This window comes from Ascaphus truei, chromosome 4 (genome assembly GCF_040206685.1).
Source record: "Ascaphus truei isolate aAscTru1 chromosome 4, aAscTru1.hap1, whole genome shotgun sequence".
Classification (NCBI taxonomy): domain Eukaryota; kingdom Metazoa; phylum Chordata; class Amphibia; order Anura; family Ascaphidae; genus Ascaphus; species Ascaphus truei.
The window spans coordinates 70,307,226-70,333,266 of NC_134486.1; the positions used below are offsets into that span (position 1 = coordinate 70,307,226).

The 26,041-nt window shown below is 43.3% G+C and overlaps 1 protein-coding gene across 2 annotated transcripts in view; it reads left to right on the forward strand.

Moving 5' to 3' along the window:
• PLCB1 (phospholipase C beta 1) overlaps nucleotides 1-26,041 on the forward strand; it is an 810,170-nt gene that overhangs the window by 8,575 nt on the left and 775,554 nt on the right. For both annotated transcript variants that reach the window (XM_075596018.1, XM_075596020.1), the window contains exon 2: nucleotides 5,174-5,251. In XM_075596018.1, the coding sequence (XP_075452133.1) occupies nucleotides 5,174-5,251 (78 nt within the window). The remainder of the gene's footprint in view (nucleotides 1-5,173; nucleotides 5,252-26,041) is intronic.

Genomic DNA, 26,041 nt, shown 5'->3' on the forward strand with positions numbered 1-26,041 from the left:
GCAATGCTCTGTGGACACCGGGCGGTTAGGTGCCCAGGGCACCCCAGTACTTTGGTTGAATCTCACCGGGGTGTAAACATTGTATGGGTCATTGTATTGTGGGTAATGTGTTGGGGTACTGTGTACAGTGTTATTATTATTAGCGTGTTAGTAAACTGTCATACTATACCCATGTGTATGTATTTCTCACTGATGTATTGGTTTCTGTGAGGGGTTATCCTGCAGCACTAGGATCCCTCCCAGATGGAGGCGCTGTATCCAGATAGACAAACTCATCCCAGGCTCCCAACGGTGGAGGCTTAGGCCTTTTGTGAGCCACAGGTAAAGACAGCACGCATAGTTTCACTTAGTTACGGGGAAAGGGGGTTACATTTGGAGGCGCTGCTGAGATTCAGACCTGGGGTGCCCAAGCTAAATTAAAGATGGTCAGACCAAGAAGGGAACATGTCCCAACCGTCCTACCAGAACGTCTATGAGTGGGCCCTACGACGTCAAGTATCTCCCCGCCATGTGTTCGCCATTAGCCAGGTGCCAGTGTCACTGCCCTTGCCTGACCTGTGCGACACACTGAGACAAATACCGGTGTTTGCTAAAACCCGTATTTTAGATGTAAAATGGGACACAGACCTCCAGTGGAGTACGCTCCTAGTCGACTGCCACTGTGATATACCAGAGGATAATATCCCACAGTTTCTACCGCTCGCTGAAGCCCCACCCAGCAGATCTCCCCTCATATACCCCAAACTAGTTATCAAGATGGAGATCCCTAGTGTCATCCCTAGTGTAGAGGAGTGTCAGGCACTTACATCTGAGTCTCCGCCAGGGAGCACTAGTCGGAGCAAAGCTGGCAGTCGACGGTCTGGTCGGAGCCGCCAGAGTACCTGCAGTTCAGAAGGGGCTCTGCTGCTCGCGGGAGTCCTACAGCAGCTGACTGAGAAAATAAGTGAACTGTCCCTGATGCAACCCTACCGCAAGTTGAAAGTTTTCTCTGGGGTGTGGCCCACACCGCTGGGAGAAGGGGCATTTGAAGAATGACGAGACTATGCAGTGCAAGTACTGCCAAGGTGGACATGCACGGATGCTGTCAAGAGACAAACAATCGTGGAATGTCTACGGCCGCCAACATCGTACGACTATATCGTGAGTGCCATGAAGAGGCTGATGCTCAAGACCTGATCTGGGCTCTAACCAATGCCTATGGCACTAAAGATGACCCCATGGCGCTCAAGCAAAAAGAGGGGGAAGACTTATCTGAGTTTCTACGACGGCTGCAGCTGGCTCTGTGGACCCTGATTAACAAGAAAGTCATCCGCACGGCTGAGCTGGATGATTATAGAATCAAGCAATTCTTGCGGGGAGCATCGCTCACCCCCCCCCCCCCCGCATGGCCAGGATCTGCTGTACACTCGCCACAATGAATCCTCCTAACTTTAAGGACCTAATGGACCAAATACAAGAGCAGGAGGCCATCTTGTGGTTCCAGACCCCCAAGACATTGCGTGAGTCCTCCAAAGGGGAGAGTAATGTGACTCCAGCAAAGAAGTCTAGCGCGAAAGAGAAGCTTGAGGACCCTACTCCACAGAGTCAGTCACGACAGACCTACTTGACATCTAGTAAATTGAATTCTAACGCTGGATTCAATATGACCCGCTGCTATAACTGCAACCGAGAAGGACTCCATTGCAGATGCTGGTTGATGACGTCACACCCGATAGTGTGACAGACGACTCAGGTGTGTATAAAGAGGCAGTTTATGTAGTACCTTGTCACCTTGATAAAGTGCTGTTGCACGAAACGCGTAGGTGCATTCATAGGTCCTTTTATTGTCTCTTTAGCCTGCAATAAACCTGACCATATTGCTATTTTGGAGTTGTTTGCCTTTTTTTCCCTCTTCTTCATCTCTCAAGTTGGAAGTTGGATTTCTTTGGCTGTGCTTCTCATCAATTGCTGCTATCTATTGGAATCTTCTACCGGATGAACTGCCCGCCCCCTGATGTCTGGAGTGTCCTCAGAAGTACACAGGTAAAGGGCCGCAGTGCCCTGTCATATATATGTATATATTCCTGTGCTACTTGATCATAATTCGAATTATCTACATTGTTTGGGTGTTTATCAATGTGCCATATTTGTGGTTGTCAAGTGGACACCACTAGACACATATCCCTCCCTATTGTTAGTTCATTTAGCATTTCTGGACACCCCATTGTCATCTGGATTACTATGCTGATTACATGCTACAGATGGAACTCTTTCTAATTTTGGAACATCAAATTCTACCTTGTTCCACTTTTCCAAGGACTGTCCTAAGCTAAAGAACCCAACCTCTGGAGCCAGGGCCTTCACAGTACAAATGGCGGACAGCCTTCCACGTCCTCGGAGAGCGCCCCCCTGTGCTCAGCCCCAAAGAGGCACCCCAAACGGATGCCTACAGTTTAGTAGGTCCCGCGGCTGTCATACGGGTCCTAGTGGAAGGAATATACTTCTCTTCATTGCTGGATACCGGGTCGCAAGTGACCATTATCTACCGGCCATTCTAAAACCTGCATCTGAAACACCTGCCTATTCAGTCGGCAGAGAAGATGAAGCTGTGGGGCCTTAGCAGTGAAGACTGCCCCAGTTCACTCGAATGCCCCAAGGCATTTGCAGTGCTTCTGCAACCTTCCAGAGGTTGATGGATAAGACCATCAAAGATATGAATTCCTGGGAATGCCTAGTCTATCTGGACGACATCATCGTGTCTGGTAAAACACTAGAAGAGCACGAGGAACGCCTTCTGTAGGCACTGGATAGACTGGGCAAAGAAGGCCTGAAGTTGTCCCTGGACAAATGTCAGTTCTGTTGCACGTCAGTCACCTATGTGGGCCACTGTGAAAGGATGAGTCCCAGCCTTTATTTAAAGAAGCAGCAGCATCAGACCCTGAGAAGAATGAAAGAGGCTTTTGCTGTTCTCTGAACCTTCTTTTTATTAGGTATTCCACATTCAGGTGTACAACAACCAGTTCCCCCAGCGTGATGTCTCCATACAGAGAGTAGCCAGCAATATCTGCATTAGAAAGTTTGCATCCTTTCACTAAAGTTCCACAGACATCCTCTTATCACATAACAGCTACAAGGAGTGCAGAAAAAAAACAACCTTCTATCACACAGCAACAACAAGGAGTGCAGCAGCCCCTGGGAAAGAAACCCCCTTCCCTTTTATTACTGGTTAATTTGGACCAAACCAAATTTAGTATACCACACATGGGAGTTGACTCCCAAAACTTACACAATTAGCAAACATAATACACTTCACACAACATATAATTTTCTATAGCAAGCCCCAAAACAGTACCTTTTACAAACATCACATGCATGTCTTTACTCTGCAAAATAAATGACATTCAGTATCACTTACTTTAATTTCCCCTCCATACCATGGTATAATCCACCCTGGATGGTATGCAGGACGGAAACGCCCTTTTCCTTTTTAACAGAGACTGCCCATGGCTGTGTAACATCAAACTGTGTTTAACTCCAACCAGACCTGTATTGTACTGACTGACCTCAGGACACCACATTAAAGGTTAGTAAAGTTTCAGATAAAGGAAACAAAAAAAAGATCGCTGGGCCCAGCAAAAAAAGACAGAAACAGAATGAAAGAAAGATAAAGTGGTGCACTTGATGCCAGAAAGCAAACATGCATTTAACTTCTACAAAAGTACAAGCAGCCCTGTCACAGCCACATAGTGTCCGCAGAAGTAGTGGCTACCGACCTCGCTAAGGTTGAAACTGTAGTAAACTGGCCCAGACCAGACAACGTGATGGAGCTGCAATCCTTCCTGGGGTTCTGCAGATACTAGCTCTGCTTCATCGAAGGGTACTCTAGCAAAGCCAACGTCCTCATTAACCTCCTGAAGGTCTACACCGAGGAACCTCGGCAGAAGGCTGCATCCCCATGGACACCATTCGGAGACAAGTGGGCATCCGCCTGTGAAAGGCGTTCACAGGACTCAAAATCCCAGTCCCTTAGGTGATCCTTCAGGTTCTTCTCATTGTGTCAGCGCCTCCAGTCATAGCAGGCTCCAGGTGTACTGGAGACAGTCCCCACCATGACAGTCTTCTTTCATACCTCTACCCAATAGACTGTCACTTAGGCAGAGGTATATAAAACAGGATCCTTTATTGTAGCAGCCACTGCAGTTGTTATTACCGCGTATGCATTGGGTTTTCAGGCTAAGTCCCAGGCCTCTGGATGGTACCTGGCTTCTCTCAATTGAGGCCTTGCAGTCTATTAGATCTTTTCACCTCAACCCCCTTAGGGGCTGAGATTATGTCTCACTCCCAGCCGGAAGGAACTAGAACTGCCTATAATTTAGGCTGACTCATCTCCAATACAGAGTGGGAGGGCACAAGGTCTGCACCGATTGACTGTACACAGACCCAGTTCACCTCCACCCCAGTCACTCAAAGAGGCTGCATGAGGGGGGTAAACCTCACAGGATAATGTGACAATGTCTATAGCTACTGGAACTTACGTGACAGAGGGCAGAAAATATAGCCTGGACCAGCCACAAACTAAATTTTCTTGTAGGAGTACCGTGGTGTGTGTGTGTATATTATATATATATATATATATATATATATATATATATATATATATATATATATATATATATGTGTGTGTGTGTATATCATATATATATATATATATATATATATATATATATATATATATATATATATATATATATCAATCATACATTACCAGAAACTGGCAAAAAGGAGACAGCACTCAGACAGGTAAGTTCAGGGGGTGCACCCCCCTGAGGAAGATCCCCCTGTGGGATCGAAACGTTGGACTTTTGTGATTTGTGTTTTAATACACTTACTGAACTTACCTGTCTGAGTGCTGTCTCCTTTTTGCCAGTTTCTGGTAATGTATGCTTTTGTTATCTTTATGGGATATGCACCAGCCCATTCAGGATATTATATTGGAGTCCCTGTGAAATCTTTTTCAGCTATGTGTATGTATATATATATATATATATATATATATATATATATATATATATATATATATATTTATATATATACACTCATTTTCAAATGTAAATTATATATTGATGATTGTGCAATTTCTAATTTGAAAACATTATGTGAAATGTTAATGTCACTATTTTTTATTGACTTTTAGGACTCCACTCTTGTGTATCCAATTATCCTTAAAATGGATCCAAATGGATTTTTCCTGTACTGGACAGATCAAAACAAGGTAAAAAAAAAAAAGGCACATTCTATTTTCTTTTTCCATGTTTCATTTCACTGTTAATCCAAGATCTCCTATACATAGCTAAGGATAAAGATCAATCATAATAATTTTAACCAAGATAGCAGTTGTAAAATAGACGCGCTCTAGTACTGAGTATCTTGCTGAGTAGAGCATTAGAAAAAATTTGAAATAAATAAAGTCGATTTCTCATTGAAATTCTGTAAGTATGCTGTTGGGAGAAAGAAAAATTACAGTATTGATACTGTTACAATACTACAATACTTACAGTACCGGTTACTGTATCTCTTGTTATATGTGTATATGTATGTATATATATATATATATATACATACATACATACATATATTACTGTATATGTTATAATTATGTGCAAATCATGCATAGTTGTTTTCCACCACACTCTTAAACTAACAAACATAATAAAGGTTACTCGAATCAAACTTTATTGATATTTATTAAAGATTTTGGTATATACATGTGCACACACACACAGACACACTCTGTGCTGTTGGAAATGTTACCTGGTGGCCTAGATTTGAGAGCCGATGAAATATGCAGAATTTTGAAACTAATAAAAGTTAGAGTATATTCTATTATAATGCACTTTTATATACCACGTTAATGACTCAGAGCTTACCGAGGCTGAGAGCATATGGTCTGTATTAATAGTTCTGTATTGCCAATTACTTCTGTATGTACATTTAATCTCATATTAGTTCAGTTCACTCTTCCATTTGCCATTACTGTCATGTCATTTATTCATGTATTCATTAACAATTGGATTTTTTTTGTTGTTTTATCTCTGAGCTGCATGATAGTGTATTTTTTTATGCTCGTGAACTGCACTTGGGTAGTGTGTGGATATAGGCACGGGTACTAGTTTGAATTACATATAAATAGTGGTTAAAATATTTTTTTCACATTTTTGCTTGAGTTCAAAAGTTCTGAATTGTAGAAGTGAATTAATTAATTGACTGAGGCAGGATATTTTTCATCAACAATAATGTCAGTCATTATGCTACTGTAGCTTACAAACCAGAGTAGAACACATTAATCTTCCTTATCACAGGGAAAGTATGGAAAGTAATAAATGTTGAGAATTGCAATCAATCATTGTGTTGTAATAAATAAATACTGATAACTGGACCAATGCACGATCCATAGAAAGCCAACAAGGACATTTTGGTTACATAAAAATGTGTATTTAAAACAGGTTATTTTGGGAATTCTTTACCCCCTTTTCCCAGAGAGAAGTTGGTTAAGGTCCATGAAACCTAACATGAGAAAAAACACTATGGGAGTAAGATTCGTATGACACAACAAAAAGGAGACGTTTGCCTGCATGTTCACGGAATGTCAGGCCATCCACAACTGTTCCGCATTTCAATAAAACTCATGTAAACATTAACCACCTTTCACAGAGTTTTGTGAGGCAAATACATTGTGTTAAACAGTGTTATATTAGACACACAGGTTTCCATATCTCATGATTCAAGGTGGTTTAATTGCAGTGCTTTACTATTTTGACTTATTTAAAAAATTGTACAACTGTCTGTGTGTGGGTTTACTGGCTATGCATCTTAACCCAGACTGTGCTGAAAAGCTGTGCAATGCAGCAAGCATAAGCTTATAGGGGTCCATGTCAAAAAGGATTTGAAACAAAAGGTGGCACTGTGTGCTCATTTGCATGTAATTTCCCAGAATCCCTTGCTGCAGTGGAAGCACTGTATGCTGGGCGATAATGGTGAAAGGCAGGGTTGCAGATCTGTCTAAGACAGAATGAACACACAGTAATATTTCCATTTGCTACATGCTTTACGGGGGAGGGTTTTTTGTCACTTTTTTTACCCACCATAACTTAACTAATGTGTGGTGGATACTTATTTAAACAATGACTTTACATTTGTCAGAATAGGAGGTTCATGATATGGATCATTCTACTTTCTCATTCCTTTGTCATGACAACACAAATTTGAGATTAATTACATACTGTAAGAGCTGTAAATAAATGACCACAATAATTCATAGATCCTGAACAGGATCCCCCCCCCCCTATAAAATAGGTCAGGTTTTAAGGATATTCCATCTTCAGCACAGGTGGCTCAATTAGAGGCTCAGTCTTGGACTGGTTGTGCCACCAGGGACTGATTGAGCCACCTGTGCTGAAGCAGGGACTGATTGAGCCACCTGTGCTGACCTGGGCTGATTGAAACACCTGTGCTGCCGCAGGAAATGATTTAGGCACCTGTGCTGAAGCAGGAATATCAAGAAAACCTGCCCTGTTGTAGGAGCTTGAGGACTGGAGTTGAGCACCCCTTCCTTACAGTACACTATCTGCTCATCCTCCCTACATCCTCTCCTGTTGCATGCCAAGGAGGCTAGTTAGGCATTTATTGGCAATGCTTTACTAACCGTTAAGGCAAACAAGGGGTTAACGACCAACTCCCTTCTTCCGGGGCCTCAACCATCCTTCCCAGAGCTCCTACTTCCATTACCAACCCCAACACGCCTAACAACACTCCCAATATAAGAATGAGTTACAGCCCTAATTGTCAAAGCTGACGAACAGGGCTGCAGGTCACTCTACAAATAAAACAAAATGATCACACCATAAAAAACAATAGCAAAATATACATTTCAATATGCATTACATGATCCTTAACCCCTTGCACATCAACAGGGTTACCTCCTTGAGAGGGCCCAGGTTTCCTCAGTGGCACTTAAAAGGTGTCGAAATGTATATTTAAATCATGTTAAATATGTTATTTCAAATGTATATAATGTCATTATCATCTACAGTATGCTTGGTTGGCTAGTCTTATCTTGCCTGTTTCTAAAGTGGCCATTATATATCTGTAGGCAAGATATGCCTAACATTAGCCTGGCCTAAATGATAAATATTGGTGGTATTTTCTGGCTGTAATCCAATATCTCCTGGCATTAGAGTTTAGTGAGTAGTCTGAATAGTGAATAACATTTTCATTTTGCGACATTGAATCTCAACTTTCTGCTTCCAGTTGCTCTTTGTGAGGCATTCTTCTAGGCATTACAAATAAAACAGACCTCAAAATGTTAACAATCCAATGCAGAGCCATTGTTGTCAGTCATGGGTGGCCAACTCCAGTCACCAAGGGCCACCAACAGGCCAGGTATTGGGCCTATCCGTGCTTCAGCACAGGTGACTCAATCAGGTGCTCAGTCAGAATGAAGTAGGGATATCCTTAAACCCAGACCTGTTGGTGGCACTTGAGGACTGGAGTTGGCCACCCCTGTTCTAGGGTCAGGGATTCAGTTAAATGAAATGTAATCTCATCTCTTCCCTGACACTCATGACACCATTATTTAATATTGGAGTTTCCTTCTGGTCTCCCAAGAAGGTTCTCTCAGAAATTGTGTAAGAAAGGTATTTGCAAGGTTAAAGACCTGCAGTCTAGCTCATCTACTAAAATATTCACTGGCATTTATCAAAAATGCCCAATCTTGAAACCTGACCATTTTAAATATCCACAAATATGCAATAAAAAAATGGAATTTGACATAATTGCCGGATTCTACCTTTTTAAAAAAAAATTATATTTATGTTCACACTCCTTAGGCGAATCCAAGCTGATCACAAATCTTTATTGGAACTTTTTCTTGGCTGATGTCACCCGAAAAGATAAATACATGATAGCTTGGAAGAACAATTGGGGCAATGATTTAGACTGGAAGACTGTCAGGAGTTGTGGAAAACAGCTGCCAAACGTTCAATTTTTACAACAATTAACGTTGGTATCGGACTCCTGCCAAATGACACATTAAGAACACAAGCTTATCTCGTATGTTGGTGAGATTGAGGTCATTTGGGCTCTTGATCTGATATCTAGCTTGTATGTTCCAAAGTCTAAGATCTGTGGAATAAAGTACATTACATCTCTACTCTCACTGGGTGTACCTGCTGGCAACAGGGGGCCCTGAGACCCACACGATAACATGGGGAAGACAGGACAGGTTTCTGGGGTTGTGCCTCCGTCTCTTCACTGGTGCAGCGCCTCCATCTCCTGCAGCCCTCAGCAATATGGGGTGGAGTACCTACAGAAGAATTTGTCTCCCCTCCTCCTGCTAAACTCCACTCCCAGGCAGGAGCTTGTATAAAAGTGCAGTCTCTTTATTCCTTCCTTATTCACAGCATTCACAGCAGACAGTTGCACAGCAGGCTGTCCTCCTTTAGGATGTCCCTGACTCCACTCTGGGCCTAGGGCCACCAGAGTGGGTCTAGCTCTTTCCCTACCCCCTAGGCAGGATAGGAGATATATGGTCCACCTACTGAACTCTGACTATAACTATAACAGCTCTACTCATTCTCCTCTCACTCCAACACTACTCTAACTCACACTACTCTCTCTAAATAGGAAGTGCAATGCCCTAAGTAGTTTCAACAGGCAGCGCCCCTGTGTCTCTTGATTAGACACAGAGTCAGGTGACCTGCCTTCACTGCCTCAGGGCACTTGCTTGAGGTGGGGAAAAACCCATGATAACTCCTGGCAAACCTGCCCTTACGCAGGGATTACTGCCAGGAGGAGGGCAGAACTATAGCCCAAACCACCCAGGGCTACACTTCTATCTCAATGCTTTGTCTTTCAAAATGTGAAGCTTCGGCCCTTCAGTGATTTAATAATAAAAAAACGGACATTTTTTAATTTAGCATTCGAAATATTCCTGTAGACCATGTATTTATTAAGCTGAAACTTTTTTAGATGGTGGGATATTTGAGTCATTCACAATCGGCACTTAAACTTTAAGCTTGGGGGCCACGTCTTTCTGAAAGAAAACAGAATAGATTGCGTAGTTAAAAATTGATGGGCACAATCGTTTACTTCGTTGTAAGATCTTTTCTCAGGGTCCTTGATTTAGATAAAACAGCATGTTTAATGTGCAATATTCTTTTGATTGGACAGTGTGACATTTAGAAATGGTGCAATGTGAGAAATGGGAAAGAGTAACAATTACAGGTATGACTGAGAAATGTAATATAGTAAGCGGAAATAAATACCATGTCAAAAGCTGTTCAAGGTCAAATAAGTTACTGATATGGTAAGTAAATTATTTACCTACAGTAGCTACAATTATTTTTTTCTTCAGTGTAGCAGTATAGCAACTCTTTGTGTATAACTAGAACGTTTATGTTTGTTGATGCAATATTTTATGTACTGATATACAATATGTGTGTGTGTGTGTGTATGTATATGTATATATACTGTATATATATATATACATATATATATACATATATATATATACATATATATATATATGTATATATATATGTATATATATATATATATATATATATATATATATATATATATATAAAAAATAGATGTTGTCTGTTATGCTATCTATCACAATTACAAATGGTTTACAGCTGATGTGACTTTTGGCATATTCTATTTTATTCTCCCAGAAGAGAATTCAAAACTAAAAGGATGTTTTAAGAGTTATTTGATTCCCTGTGATGAAAAGCAACAAAACCAATAATAATGATGACTGACAACCTTTTTACTGCCCAAAGTGACTGCAGCACATTTGAATGCCATTCAATGTTAAAGACATTGCCTTTAGTTGCTGTGTAATGTATTACAAGAGGATTACGATGAATGACATGGCATACTCATTATGTATAAATACCTGCAATTGTAGAGGTATCTGCCAATTTGGCTCTCTTTAAACATGAGCATCATTGCACTGCTCTGGCTTCTGAACTGTATGAACAAATTAATGTGAATAAGAGCTGAGAAAAGCAGCTACCTATCATATTAAATAGGGAATCCGAGAAATAGAAACAAGAAATACACAATTATAGCATGGTACAATTTCATTAAAAATACATTAAAGGAGCAACCCACCCAAACTAGCCTCCTTTTCTTTATACAGGATTGGAACGGGGAGGTTCCTTCAGATATGAACCGCACTATATTCAGTTGCATTCAGTTGCGGGAATCCTGTGGTTCCTGAGATACTTAATGGTGAAGTTAAAAAGTATTACTTCCTGGTTTTTAAAACTAATCTAAATGACCATCCAATCAGAAGCCCCATCCGATTATGTTGCAGCTCCCTATTTACCTGTGATTTGGTAGCCATTTTGTTTCCCCTAAGTGAAATATAAACCTGGTATCTTCACCGGTAAGTATCTCGGGGAAACACAGGGTCCCCAGAGCTGAAAATAGCAATGTTTGGCTCGGGGGGGGGGGGGGGGGAGGAAGGGGGAGGCACAATAAAAATCAAGTAGGAGGAGCTACTCCTTTAAATATCACAGACTCTACGTAATGTAATCTCAGGAAGAACCCGGCAACAAAATCAAAATAAGTACATATGGCCTGAAGGAGCTGGTAAGTGAGCAAAAGCACTCACTCTGAAAACAATGGCATTAACTTTGAAGCAGCGGAGCCTGGTTTAAATACTCCTGACGAAGTCGGCAAGCGCTGACGAAAAACGTAGAAACTGTGACGTCATCGCGCAAGCACGTAGTGTGCGTGGTGTTCTGCTGCTAACTAAGGGACTCCTGTATACTGAGATTGCCTCTGGCACCTCGTGTTGATCAGCGGCAAGAGGTGAGATCGATACCATTTCCCACTGTGCCTGCTTTCTATGTGACTGCGGTCGGTTCTGCTGTGTGTGAGTGTTCCAGCTGCAGGTCTAAAGGCAACTGGTTTTCAGTGGGTATACATAAAGGTCTCCCCCATCCTTCTCAGCTGATCTGTACCAGGAGTCTGTGTGTAAAGATACCTTTACGTGAATTTTACTCTTTATGTCTTGTAAGTGTGTATTATTTACCTTACATTTATTTAAATACATTTTATTTCATCTGCCTCATAAGATAAATAATGCACTAGGGGAGTTCGCTTTTTTCTCTTTTTTTTTATATATATATATATATATATATATATATATATATATATATATATATATATATATATATATATATATATATACAGCTAAACCCCGTTATAACGCGGGTCTCGGGGTCCACCCCGAGACCACCGCGTTACTAACTGGGTCGCGGGAAAAAAATGGCCGCCGCTTTAATGCAGATTCATCCCGCGGGACAGGAGATGGGAGCGGGCATGTCCCTCCGCTCCCCGCTTCCTCCTGTCACCGCGGGACAGCCCGCAGGGCAGGAGATGGGAGCGGGGATGTCCCTCCGGTCCCCGCTTACCTCTGATCCCTCCACGTGCCCGGTGCTCCCGCTGCCTGCATGGAGGTGGGAGCGGGGGGTTTCTTCTCCCCACCGCTGTCCCTGGCGCTCCCGCTGCCTGCGCGGAAGGAGGGGGGGGAGCGGGTGGTGGTGCTGGTCGCGGCCTTTCCTCTGCTCCGACCCCACCCCCCGCCTGTGTAGAGTGAGAGAGTGTGTGTGTGTATGTATATATGGGAGAGAAAGTGTGTGTATGTGGGTGTGAGTGTGTGTAAGTGTCTGTGAGTGTTTGTAAGTGTCTGAGTGTGTGTGTAAGTGTGTGTAAGTGTCTGTGAGTGTGTGTAAGTGTGTGTGAGTGTCTGTGAGTGTCTAAGTGTGTGTAAGTGTCTGAGTGTGTGTGAGTGTGTGTGAGTGTGTGTGAGTGTGTGTGAGTGTCTGTGAGTGTGTGTAAGTGTGTGCAGTGTGTGTGCAGTGTGTCAGTGTGTGCAGTGTGAGCAATGAGGAGTGTGTGTGCAGTGTACAGTGTGTGTGCAGTCTGTGAGTGTGTGTAAGTGTGTGTAAGTGTGTGTGAGTGTCTGTGAGTGTCTAAGTGTGTGTAAGTGTCTGAATGTGTGAGAGTGTGTGTGAGTGTGTGTGAGTGTCTGTGAGTGTGTGTAAGTGTGTGCAGTGTGCAGTGTGTGTGCAGTGTGTCAGTGTGTGCAGTGTGAGCAATGAGCAGTGTGTGTGCAGTGTGCAGTGTGTGTGCAGTGTGTGTGCAGTGTGTCAGTGTGTGCAGTGTGAGCAATGAGCAGTGTGTGTGCAGTGTGCAGTGTGTGTGCAGTGTGTCAGTGTGTGCAGTGTGAGCAATGAGCAGTGAGCAGTGTGCAGTGTGTGTGCAGTTTGGCAGTGTGAGCAATGAGCAGTGTGTGTGCAGTGAGTGTGTGCAGTGTGTGCAGTGTGCAAAAAAAACGGGAGCCACGGGAAAACCGCGTTATAACCGAATCGCGGTATAACGAGGCGCGTTATAACGGGGTTTAGCTGTATATATATATATATATATATATATATATATATATATATATATATATATAATGTGTAACGGGTGTTCCCCCCCACCCAATCGCATATACAGTGTGGGTGCGGAGAACATACAATGTTACCAGGTGTGGTGCTTTACCTGCTTGGCTCACAGGAGGGCTGAGCTTCCGCCACGGGGAACCTGGGGTAATTATATTACACAGGCGGCACACTTAATTCGAGTACGGCTCATTCCGCAAGCCGGGATATGTCCCGGCTTGCGAGCCGCACTCCCTCAGCGTGCCGCGCATCACCGATGCGCGGTCACGCATCATCGGGTGCCTGTGCCGCCTGTACGCGTGCCCAGGGCTCCCCGAGGGAGCACTGGTGTCGCGCGGATGTTAGGACGGCGGCGGGACGTTCCGGGGGACCCGGCGGACCCGGTAAGGAGAGGGGGAAGCCCCGATCGGCGGGCCTCTCCTCCGAGGCTTCGGCGCGCGCCCGGCACCCTCCGGCGCGCGCCAGGTTACTGCTGCAGCCGAGAACGGGCAAATGCTCGAATAAACTCGGCCGCAGCAGTATGAGTAACCCTGTACTCGGTGCAGCGCCTCCACCTGCGATGGTTCCCAGCAGAACGGTAATTGATCCTCGCAGGACACATACATATACTCAGCACACAGTATGTATAAACAGTATTTACTGAGCATGAACTGTGACTCCAATAACACCTCTTTGCATAACATCAAAACAATATATCAATAACAGTGCATCACTATGAATGCATACCATCCCCCACCCACATGTCCATCATCACATTCCCCGCAATCTCTTGAGTGTCCCCAACAATAAAGACCAGTGTGAGTGTGAGGGATAGCGCTTCCCTGTGTTGGGGCCCGGTGGTGCACTTAATATATACTACCTCCCTGACCAGTCCTGGTCAGGAAAATCCTTGGAACTCTGCGACACCGCACAGTGATCCCACGGCGTGCTGCGCTGCTCTCTGCAGGAATGGATGCACACGCTGCATCCACAGGAAAGGAATCTCCAGCCGGAATGCTCCTTTAACACAGTCTCTGAACACGCTGTCAGACAGTCAGATGCTGTCAGACAGCAACCCTCTTGCTGCTCTAAATATGGTGAAGGAGTCCCTGTCCTAAGGCCAACCCTATACCATACAGCTTCCTCTGGTGTCATAGGGGACTAACTGGGCCCTGGGGTATACCTCTACCCTAGTCCCTGCATGCAGAATAACTCTCCCTGTAACTTCTGTCTGATCCCAGACTCTGGCAGCTCACCACGTGCAACTGGCACTGGTGATATAACACACACTGAACAACTAGAAAGCAACCCCCCTTCTTCCTATGAGGGGCCTCTCACTGACACAGCCAAAGCTAACTGCTGTGGCTGCACTTAAGGCCACACTGCGTCTTCTAGTCAGAGCACACAGCACGACAGCTATGTCACTGACAAGATTACACACACCTAAGGGCAGGGTCCTATCTAAGGGGCCTTCCCTAAGAACTTACCCACTAACCTAGTGGGGAGTGGGGCCTACCTGGGCCTGGGGTTTCTCTGGCGTAGTACAGCAGAGCCCTGCTCTGTGTACACTACCTTCCCCAATCTCTTCCTGGATCCAACTGACAATAATCCTGTCTGCACACAACATTGTTGCAACTCTGCAGCATGAGAATCTGCCAGCTCTATTGGCTTCAATGCTGCCTGTGACAAGGGTGAAAGTGCAGTCCCCAGAGGCTGCTGGGAATTGTAGTTCTTGGTACAGCTCTTTTCTATGGGGACCGCGTGCGCGATCTTTACTGCGCATGGGCGAAGCTCGCGCCACAACCAGGAGGGCGGTGCCCACCGGGAGAAGTCGCCGTCCCCTTCCCCCACTGCCACAGGGGTAAGGCAGGGGGCAAAGGAAGATCAGGGGAACCGGGGGTGACCCCCTTACATATATATATATTTTTATATATATATATATATATATTTTTATATATATATATATATATATATTTATATATATATATATATATATATATATATACATATATATATACATATATATACTATATATATATATAGTATCGCAGAGACAGTCAGCACACTGATGTAGGGCATAAGGCAGATGCTAATCCCATAGATGCACACACAGCATAGTTACCAATCCAAGAACCGGTAAAGGAGACAGCATACAGCAGGGAGTAATCCAAAAGGCAATTGTATTCAAAAAACAAACAGTACACGTAAGCCAATGTTTCGGTTCCACAGGGAGACCTTCCTCAGGGCCGAGCAAACACAAAGTGTAAGTGACCCACATATATACCAACACCCAGAGTGCACCACAGACAAAAAACACCAATCCCTGGATGATGCGTGCTCTCTTAGTCTGGAGCCTTTGATCTTACAGACCAGTCAGCCTTGCGGCCTGACTGGCCTCTCACACTGCCAGGAGGAGAGATGAGGGAACTCGTGTCCACTCCTTACAAAGGGTGAACATACAGTAGACTGCTCTAAATTTGTCTTTATCCTCCTGAGGAACCAGAAGGAGCAGGCTCAAGGTCTGTTCAATAGCCAGTAATGAAAAGTTCAGTCCGCGCTCTGGCTCTTTAAACTTGGAGTGTTGGTCCCTCTCAGTTCTCTTGCTGCTTCTGTGTTTATGAGGTGTCTCCCCCACCTCCAAATGTGGTCTCCACCGGAACCCCGATGGTGATACCAATATCAGCAAAACAAGAAAAAACACAAAAGCGCACCAAGATGATATATATATTGCCTGAAGAAGTTTACTTTGTTAAACGAAACGCGTCGCGACTGTTGTGGCTGGCGGTTTTACTACCCACCACCAGTACACACTCAAGTGTACCGTTCCTGCTTATTTCCGATCGTTTCTATGCTATCAAAAACGGACAGGCATCCTAAGGACACCTATTGAAGGCCCCGGTTCCTGCACATGCGCGCTACACTCCGCACCACGCTACCACACGTGGAGGACAGGAGAGTGAACAGAGACAGCCCCAGCGCGCGGGTCTGATCTCTCAGAACTGAGATTACCCTTCATACTTCCTATGTGATGCCCTACTCCTGTGATAGACACCAGAATCGGGGATTATTAAAGAAATTTTATATGTAAGTTACTAATTTTATTATTTGTTGCTAATACAATATCTATCTCTCATCTTGGTGCGCTTTTGTGTTTTTTCTTGTTCTGTTCAATAGCCAGTGTAACCAACCCCACACTGATGAGACCCATTAAGGTCAAAACAGCTGTCTGTGGGTGGGTTTACTGGCTATGCATCTTAAACCTGGCTGTGCTTAAAGCTGTGACCATGCAGCAAGCTTAAGCCTATAGGGAACCATGTTTAAAATGGGTTTGAAGCAAAAAGTGGCACTGTGTGCTCATTTGCATGTCATTTCCCAGAATCCCTTGCTGCAGTGGAAGTGCTGGGTGATAATGGTGAAAGGTGGGGTTGCAGACCTGCCTAAGACATGCAAATGAGCATACAGTTATATTTCCATTTGCTATATGTTTTGCTGTGGAGCATTTTTGTCACTTTTTTTACTCCCCATAACTTAAATATATATATATATATATATATGAGTGCTCATTTGCATGTCATTTCCCAGAATCCCTTGCTGCAGTGGAAGCGCTGTATGCTGGGTGACAATGGGGAAAGACAGGGTTGCAGACCTGTCTAAGACATGCAAATGAACATACAGTAATATTTACAGTTGCTTTATGCTTTACTGTGGAGGGTTTTTGTCACTTTTTTTACCCACCATAACCTTAATGACAGTGGTGATTACCTAGTCTAGTCTCAAACCTGCTCTAGCCATTAAGACCAGCCTCACACTGATGATACCCATCAAGGTTGAAACATGTATGTGAGTGGGTCTAATGGCTTTGCATCTCATCCCAGCTTCTGTCTAAAAGCTGTGTTTAAAACGGCATGCGGATTGGCTTGTGTAATACGAGCTTGAGACAAAAGGTGGCACTGAGTGCTCATTTGCATGTCATTTCCCAGAATCCCTTTCTGCAGTGGAAGCGCTGTATGCTGGGTGACAATGGGGAAAGACAGGGTTGCAGACCTGTCTAAGACATGCAAATGAACATACAGTAATATTTACAGTTGCTATATATATATATATATATATATATATATATATATATATATATATATATATCTTTAAACACCAGCAGAAAGTCAAACAACCCTCATAAACAAATTCCAATTTCCATACTTATATACAAGTCGGAGAGCTGGGCCAAGTGTCCCGGACCCGGCAGCTCTGGGAGACCCGGCAGCTCTGGGAGACCCGGCCGGCTTGCCGATGCTGGAAGTTCGGCCTGACCAAAAGCAGTGCCCAACCTTCTGCATTGTACCCTTCATTGCCTCAGTTCTCCAGTCTCCTCAACTGCGTGCCCTCTCTGACTACCTCAAGCCAATGCTGGAAATTGAGCTTGCTCAGAATTTGGGCCAACTTCAGCTCCCCTCCCCCACGGGACTCTTCATGAGTGGAGGCCCTCATCCCAGAGGTAAAATTATTAGAATGGTTGAGTGAGAGAGGGTGGGGCGGTGGGAGGTGAAAGAATGAGAGGAGGTAGAGTGAGAGAGGGGAGAGAGATAAATGGGTCTGGAGAGAAAATAAGGGGGAAGAGTGAGAGACCCTGAGTCAACCTATAAATTCTTGAGCTGCTTACTTGAAATTAGACATTGCTCTTGAAAATAGTCATTTCCTCCAACATGAGCCAGAATATTGTTTTCTTTTGCCATGTGGTTTTCTGATAGTGCTGCAGTGTATGTCCAGTTATTGTGCACCTTATCTAATCTCAGGAAGAACCCGGCAAGAAAATAGAAACAGGAACACAAAGAGCAATAAGTTGTATTTTTTCTCTATGTATATAAGAATAACCCCTCTTTGCCGGCTCAAAAGGAGTTGTTGCAGTGATGTAGTGTGGAAATGTGCAGATGTTGGTGCACAGACTCTCATACCTTTTCTCAGGGTGCTGGTGTCCGGGCTGGCTGGTGATGTAAGCTTTAAAGGTGGAATAAAGGGCCCCAGGAACTTTGTTGCACAAAAAGGACGTTTTATTGACAGTTCCACCTCATTCAGACTTCTTCCCTTGGGCTCTGGCAGCTCCCCAGGGAGGCACACATGGCATTGTCACTTATTATAGTTTCCATTGGTGATGGGAATGTACACTCCTTCACTCTCAATGCTTTGGATTTCATTCCAGAACTCTACCAGGACAATGTTCAGGGGTGCACCTTCTATCGAGGCTCCCATTACCTGTTATCTTGTGCAGGTACCTCTAGCCCCTACAATGGTAGTCTGGTGTGCACAGGCATGGAATTGGCATTAGAGTAATACCAAGTGGTACTCCCCACAGTGAGTCCCTGTTCCAGGGCTCCCAGGCCATGTGTCACCACACACTTTTCTCCTGTAGCAAAGGGATACAAGTCGTTCCTGCACACAGCAGTGGCCCTTCTAAGGTAAGGAGCACATTTCCCTCACTAGAAAACAATAAAGGTGACCATACTCTTAAACATATAGGGCTAACACATAACAGGGTGAGATCCCTCCTCTTGTTCCTCCTGGAGCCCAAGGACCAGACTCCTCTACCTGCATTATTTATACTTAATAGTAATCAATGGTCACCACAGCTACAGGGGGAGTGGTTTGAATCCTTCTATATCATCCCACCCCAGATAACAGGGTAGACACGTTCTAGAAAGTGGGCGTGGCTAAGCTTCTATTAAACTATTTAGCAACAAATATTGGAAAGGTCACTACTTTGCAACAACCCACAACATTTAACCCTTTACATGAAAATAGTAATCCCAATAGTGGGGTTATATATATATAAAACTCTACCTCCACAGTTATATACAGTATATATATATAAAACTCTACCTCCACAGTTTGATGGTAAGCTATACAGGGCAGAGACTAATTGTGCCTGCAAGATTATATTTGCAGCACTGCATACACTGTCAGGTTTTTTTTGTCACGAGAAGGAGTGGAGGGTCGGGCTTCAGCCGTGTGGGGCCCTAGCCACACACAAACAGGTGAGGTATGTGACAGGTTGAAGTCAGGTACTGATAATTATGCCTGGGAAACATACATCTGAGTCCTTCATCCATCACTCAGAAGGTTAACCCAGTAATAATACTTGGGCAATCAGGAAGTAAGCTTAGACAGCTGGCTACCAGCTTGATAAGGAGGTACTGCTTGTAGTGGTGGCTGACAGTCTACAGAGCTGTCCTGTGCAAGCTCATATCCAGAAGGATTTCCTGGACTCTCTGTAGGGTCAGAGATTCCCAAACAAAGATACAGTAAGGACTTTAATATTGTTCCATAACTATTGTGGTATATGTTTAGGGGTTGGGAACTGGACAAAGCCAGCCAGCCCAATAGATTAGGCCTGGAATGTTTAGCAAGATCTCCCTATGGGGAGTAGGCATTTTTTTATGAGTTTTGTTCTGCCTTAAAAACACAGTGTGCCCAAATGTTTATTTGTGTTGTGGAGAAATAAAACCACTCAGCATTTGGTTTACCCTTTTGGTTTACCCTGAAACTGCACGTGTGGACTGTTATCTGACCTACAAACCATCCTGCCACAATACTTTTTTCATTAAAAATTTTCATCAAAGGTTTTTGATCGCACCATCAGAGATCTTATTCTCTTGCACTTTCTGTTACTTCACAAAGATTTGAACAGGAACCAGTATGTGTACTGTGGTGTTTGCAAGTGGGATCCCCTTCAGAGTTGCTCACGTCTCCCAGAACACAAGCAGCGGTTATGTGGGGTGGAACTTTACTGCCCAAGCTGTGGCCGCTCCGAATCTGCAGAACTGCAGTAGTTCTGCTCTTGTGCTGGTCTTGGCCTCCAACCTCACTGGTCCTCTTAGTCTCGGCAGCTCTGCCCCCATGTGCTGCTTATTCTGGCTGCAGTATTGCAAGTGTCCACCAGGCTTAAGACACAGGAGAAAACTACAACTCCCATAGGCATTCCGATGCAAGACTCTCCCACTTCAAGGTTGAGTCCTATTTAAGGTCCAGGAAGTTACTCTGTTCCTTGTGTTGGAGCTCTGCTCCTCACTACAGTTCATGTCTCTCTTTTGCCAGCTGCCTGCTTCCCTGTGTTTTGACCTTGGATATGCTCTGGACTTTACCTTGCCCAAACCCTCACTTTACCTTGCCTGCTATCTTGTTTATGACCTCAGATCTGTTCTAGATGTTGCCTTGCCTAACCCCTCAAGTTAACCTGCCTGTTATTTATGTATGACCTCGGATATGTTCTGGATTTTGCCCTTGATTATAACCTTAAGTTAGATTGCATGGTACCCTGTGAATGACCCTAGAATGTTTTGAGTCTGCTCTGTCTATCACCCTCAGTTTCCTTCCTGAGCCTCTGTCTTCCCCACTGGTCTCAGAGTCACTATACTTGAAAGTCCTGTTCAGCTATATATTTATATATAATAAAAAAAGTTACACTCCTAATAAACCCCTTACATTAAAAATGTTATTTTATTTGCCAGTTAAAAATTAGAGATCCAAAGAAAAAATATTTGAAAGCATGCAGAAATCAAATTGAAATGTAAAATGTAACCATATATCTGCATGACCCCACTCAAAAAACGATGCATTAATACTATATATCTAGCTGTAAACTGACATTCTATGGACATCCGTCATTTCTGTTAAGTAAGTAAAGGACCATAGCGTTTGAAAGTGGTCCCATGAAAAAGGTAGTCATAGTAAAAAAGAAAACCCACTATCTGTGGGACAGACCTTCAACACTCATATTAATATATTAATACTGTGTAATATTAGTAATAGGGATAATCATTTTTGGTCACACTCTACTTCCCTACATTCTGTCCCTGCAGACAGATAATCCTTAACAGACACTAGCGTGACATATAAGGTCTCTGAAGGCTGAGAGTGGGATGACCCAATGTCTAGTACTGCACTGCCATAAACGCTTCTTATGCCAGAGGTCATGCAAATGACATCACGTTAACCACGATGCTATGGATACCCGACTCACGCTTCGCTCTACCTGTGCTTCTTCGGGAGTGGGCCGGCCTGTGTTATGGAGGATATTTAAATGTGATGCTATGGCAACTAGTTAGATACTGGTGTCAGTGCTGCAATTCACATGCATACATCAGTACAATGAGGGGCCTAACCCAGGTGCCCTATGCTTCAGTTTAAAGGAAACAAACATGAAGTACCTGATATTCAAATAATATAGAAATGTTATAGTTAGCCCAGGAAACCCAATAGAGTTTATTGTTCAACTCTCTATGTCTCAATATATTCATTTGATGAATGCAGAATAAAGGAAATCTTCATTAAGACTATTGGGAAAAAGTGTCCCCAATGTTTATAGATCCACCTGGATTCCTCCTAATATAGTAAAATACTGTCTTAATTCCCTATAATGTCAAGGGAGTTCTGGTCAATGCCTTCACATTGAATGCAGTTATTAGCAGAGTGGGTATTTAAGAAGTATATTTGGTTGCGTGGGAAGAGTATTGTAATAATTAGCATCTGGGTACCTATGGAAACAATGGAGACGATACAATTCCTTTTGAAATGCAAGGAAATATAGCACCAATCAAAGCAAAAAAAACAGAAATTGAAATAACATACTCTGATAGTGTGGTCTGTAATTGCAATTTATTCCCTTTTGAAAACCCTTCACTTTCATAATTTCATTATCATTCAAGATTACCATGACAACCTCTGTTTGCTTAATGTGTGTGAATGCCGGGGGTCATTTTAAATTCCCAGGGAGGAATTAACAAAACGGTAAAGAAAATGAAAACGTTTATTTATTCTTTTTTAATGAGCAGTGTTGACCCAAGCAACATATGGGCTTGTTCACTGAAAATATGATAGTGAATATTAATCGCTAATGTACGGCTGTTTTTATTGGAAATATAAGATTTACATTAATTGTGAACCCTGAGGTTTGTTTGCATTCTGAACTACTATTATTTAAGCAATGGTCATACTGTAGTCATAGATTATAATCCTCTTCCAGTTACTACTGTATTTACATATTATGGACCTTCTTCGATATCGTCTGATGTGGCCGTTTGGACCGGTTTCAAATAATAATCAGAAAAAGGCCTGAATGACCGCATCAGACTATGTAAAATGATCCCCTATGACCTTTGAATTTCTGTGTCTCTTATACAGCCCAAATGCCCTATGCAAGCCAAGAGCGGGATTGTCTGGACATATAGAATGACAACATTTAAGGAGCTGCATTATATGGAACAGGATGTTGTAATTTAAACATACATACGAGCGCAATGTATTGTGCAGAGATAAATGCTATTCTGCTGAATATTTGTACGAGGTAGAACCTAACCTATCCGCATTCTGAGCAGTTATTTTAGGTACTGCAGGTAGGAGTCCTTTTGTGATGTGAAGAAAAAAACGTAAATGGACATATTTTAGTCTCCGTTTACTTTCTGTTCTCCTACCTTTTTTTTCTTCTTACTTTGGTTACCATAGAAACTGTTCCACATCTATAACATAAGCTCCAGCAATAACTCTTTAAACAACCTGCAGTATACTGTGCTGTGAAGTTTCTAAGCTGTTCTAAAATGGAACTTTGTCATTATAATGATTCCTGTGACTCGATATCTTTTATTCTTACTAAATCTTGTATTCTACAGACACGTCATTATTGATGCTTTAAGAGACTTAAAAAGCCACTTTATCACCTGTTTACTTGTGTTTTGTGCAAGTACTATGTTGAAAATTGCAGCATAGACCTTGATGTCTCATTTTGCTTTTATGTTGGTTGTTTAGTCTTTATCTTGGGAAAACAATTTTGTACATCAAGTCATAATAAGTAATCTGCAATCGGGTAAGCAGATGTTTTGGTATAAATTGTATGACTACAATATATAAACTGAACTCATGTCCTGTTAAAAAGAACACTTTTTTCTTTAGTATTCTATAAACATTGCTTTTTTGAATACACTGTACATGGTAAATATTATTTAACATTCACATGGGTAAGCTGCATATGTGATATTGTATAACATCAGACTACTGCCAAAGTATCATATTTAGTGGGATATGATTCCAAGATCCAACTAAAATATAATACACAGTGGGACATGGTCACGGGATCGTGACAAAATATAATACACAGTGGGACATGGTCACAAGAGCCCGACAAAATCTGGTATATAGTGGTACACAAACGAAAGGCTGAGCACTTTGCAGTTTCAGCAAATCCAACAGACTTGGTATTCAGATTGAGAAGGAAAAATGTAGCACATCTGAGCCTAACATTTTCATTTTCCAGAGCCTGAATGTATGGTTCTCCCAAAATGTAGCTTACCGGAAAGTTAATTCCTTCAGTCCATCAGGCAGCAGCACCATGAATAGTAAGCTCCAGCTCCTGAGGTAGGACAGGCTCAAACTTGCACATTCCCTATAAAGAGCACCTCCCCTTTACCTATGAAGTGTTGTTCATAGTAATACATGGTTAGGTAAATACATTTGAGCAGGGCTTTAAAAAAAAAATGGAAGAGGTGTCGGTACTCAGGGCAGCAGACAGCTGTCTACCCATTCTCTCTCCCCCCCCACACCCCCATCTCTCTCTTCAACACCTCAACCTCTCTTTCTCCCCCACCTCTCTTCACCCCTCCCCCACCTCTACCTCTTCTCTCTCTCCCCCCACACCTCCATATCTCTCCCCCCACCCCCACACCTCCATATCTCTTCCCCCTCCCCACACCTCCACCATATTTATGTGTGGTAAATATATTGGTGCAGGTATTAGTGCTTCATCTCTCATACCTCTCCTCAGGGGCTGGCGTTCAGGCTGGCTGGTGATATAAGCATTTGATAATAAGGGTACTAGAAACTTTGTTAGACAAACAGGTTACTTTATTTACAGTAGACAGACTTTCAGGATACATACCTTTTCCCTAGGTGATCAGATAGCTTCCCAGGGAGGCTCACGCGGCTTATCACCTTAAATTACCATTGGTGATGGATGATATGCAATCTCTTGCTTAAGTGGACTTGAAACTTTACTAGACACCTTCCAGGTCTCTGTGCAGGGATGTATCTTCTATCAAGGTTCCCATATACCTGTCGTCCTATACAGTTGTCTACTAGTCTTTACCATGGTAGGCTGGTGTGCAAAGTACAGAGCTGGCTACGGGCAACTCCAGGTGTGGCGCTAACTGCGGTCCCTGATCTAGGGATCCCTGGCGATGAGTGCCACGCACATCCTCTTTTAGAAAATATAGAATACTTCAATCTCTATATTAGAGTGGCCTTTCCTAGATAAGGGGCACGCTTCTCTAACTTGAAAATATTAAAAGGTGACCATATTCTGCACAAAGTTACACATTTAAGACATACACTGAACACAGCTCCAGTGAACACCCCTCCACAAGTCCTTAGTCTGTTTGCCTGTCCCTCCCACAGCTCTCTGAGGCTGACCCGGCCATCGGGTTTGTGATCAAAGCCATGTGCAGGGCCGGCGCAGTTATTGCAAAGCAGCAGCCTGCATTCCTTCAAATAGGACCGGACCAGGCTGCAATTGCCTCCCTGGTCAGCCTGCCCCGAGTAATATTGAAGCCTGCTACATCGATTCATGTCAAAACTCTCCGCCAAGTTATCACTTGGGATAAACTTCTTTGATTAATGATCTGCATCAAATGGAAGACCCTTGTTGCACAAGTTTATTTCAATGGCACAGTCACATGCTAAAAAATAATTAGTGCCTAGAGTTGCCTGGCGGCTTCTCAAAAAATACTGGACACAACAGTGAAAAGTGCAGCGCGCTCGAAAAGCCGGTGGGGAGGTATGTTATTTATAAATTCTCAGACCGTTATGTAATTTTTTCCAAATTTCCCTCCACATATGCACCAATCTTCACTATTTCATATTCTATTTCGTAAAAAAAGTTCTGGGAGAGGTTTGCGGATTGAGCGCTATCCCAGCATTTTTTTCACAAAATAGCATATGAAATGGAGCAAATTGGTGCATTCGTGGAGTGAATTTTAGAAATAAACGACATAACGGTCTGATAATTTATAAATAACATACCTGCAGTCATACATGGTGAACTATACTGATCTAAATCTCTCTCCTACTACTTCAAGATTGTTGCAACTCCCCTCATCCTCTCTCGCCCCCTCATCCTCCTCTCACACCACTACCTCCTCCTCCTTCCTCACCTTCACTCCCCCTGCTACTTCCTCACCCCACCTCCTTCCTCACCACCACCCTCCTCCTTCCTCACCACCTCCTTATCCTCCTTCCTCACCACCACTTCCCTCCTTCCTCCTTCCTCACCACCTCCTCATCCTCCTTTTTCATCCTCTCCCCCTCCTTGTATCTTACCTGTGGTGGCAGGGACAGAATTGAGTTCTTCTCTCCTCTCTAGGGTGACCAGTTGTCCCAGTTTAGCTGGGATCAGTCCCGTTTTTTTAATGGCTGTCCCGGTTTGTTAATGCCTGTCCCGGCTGCCCCGCATTCTTTAAAATGTCCTGTTTTTTTGTGGCTGTTCCGGTTTTGTCCATCAGAGCAGGGGGAGGGGGGGGGGCCAGCAGAGA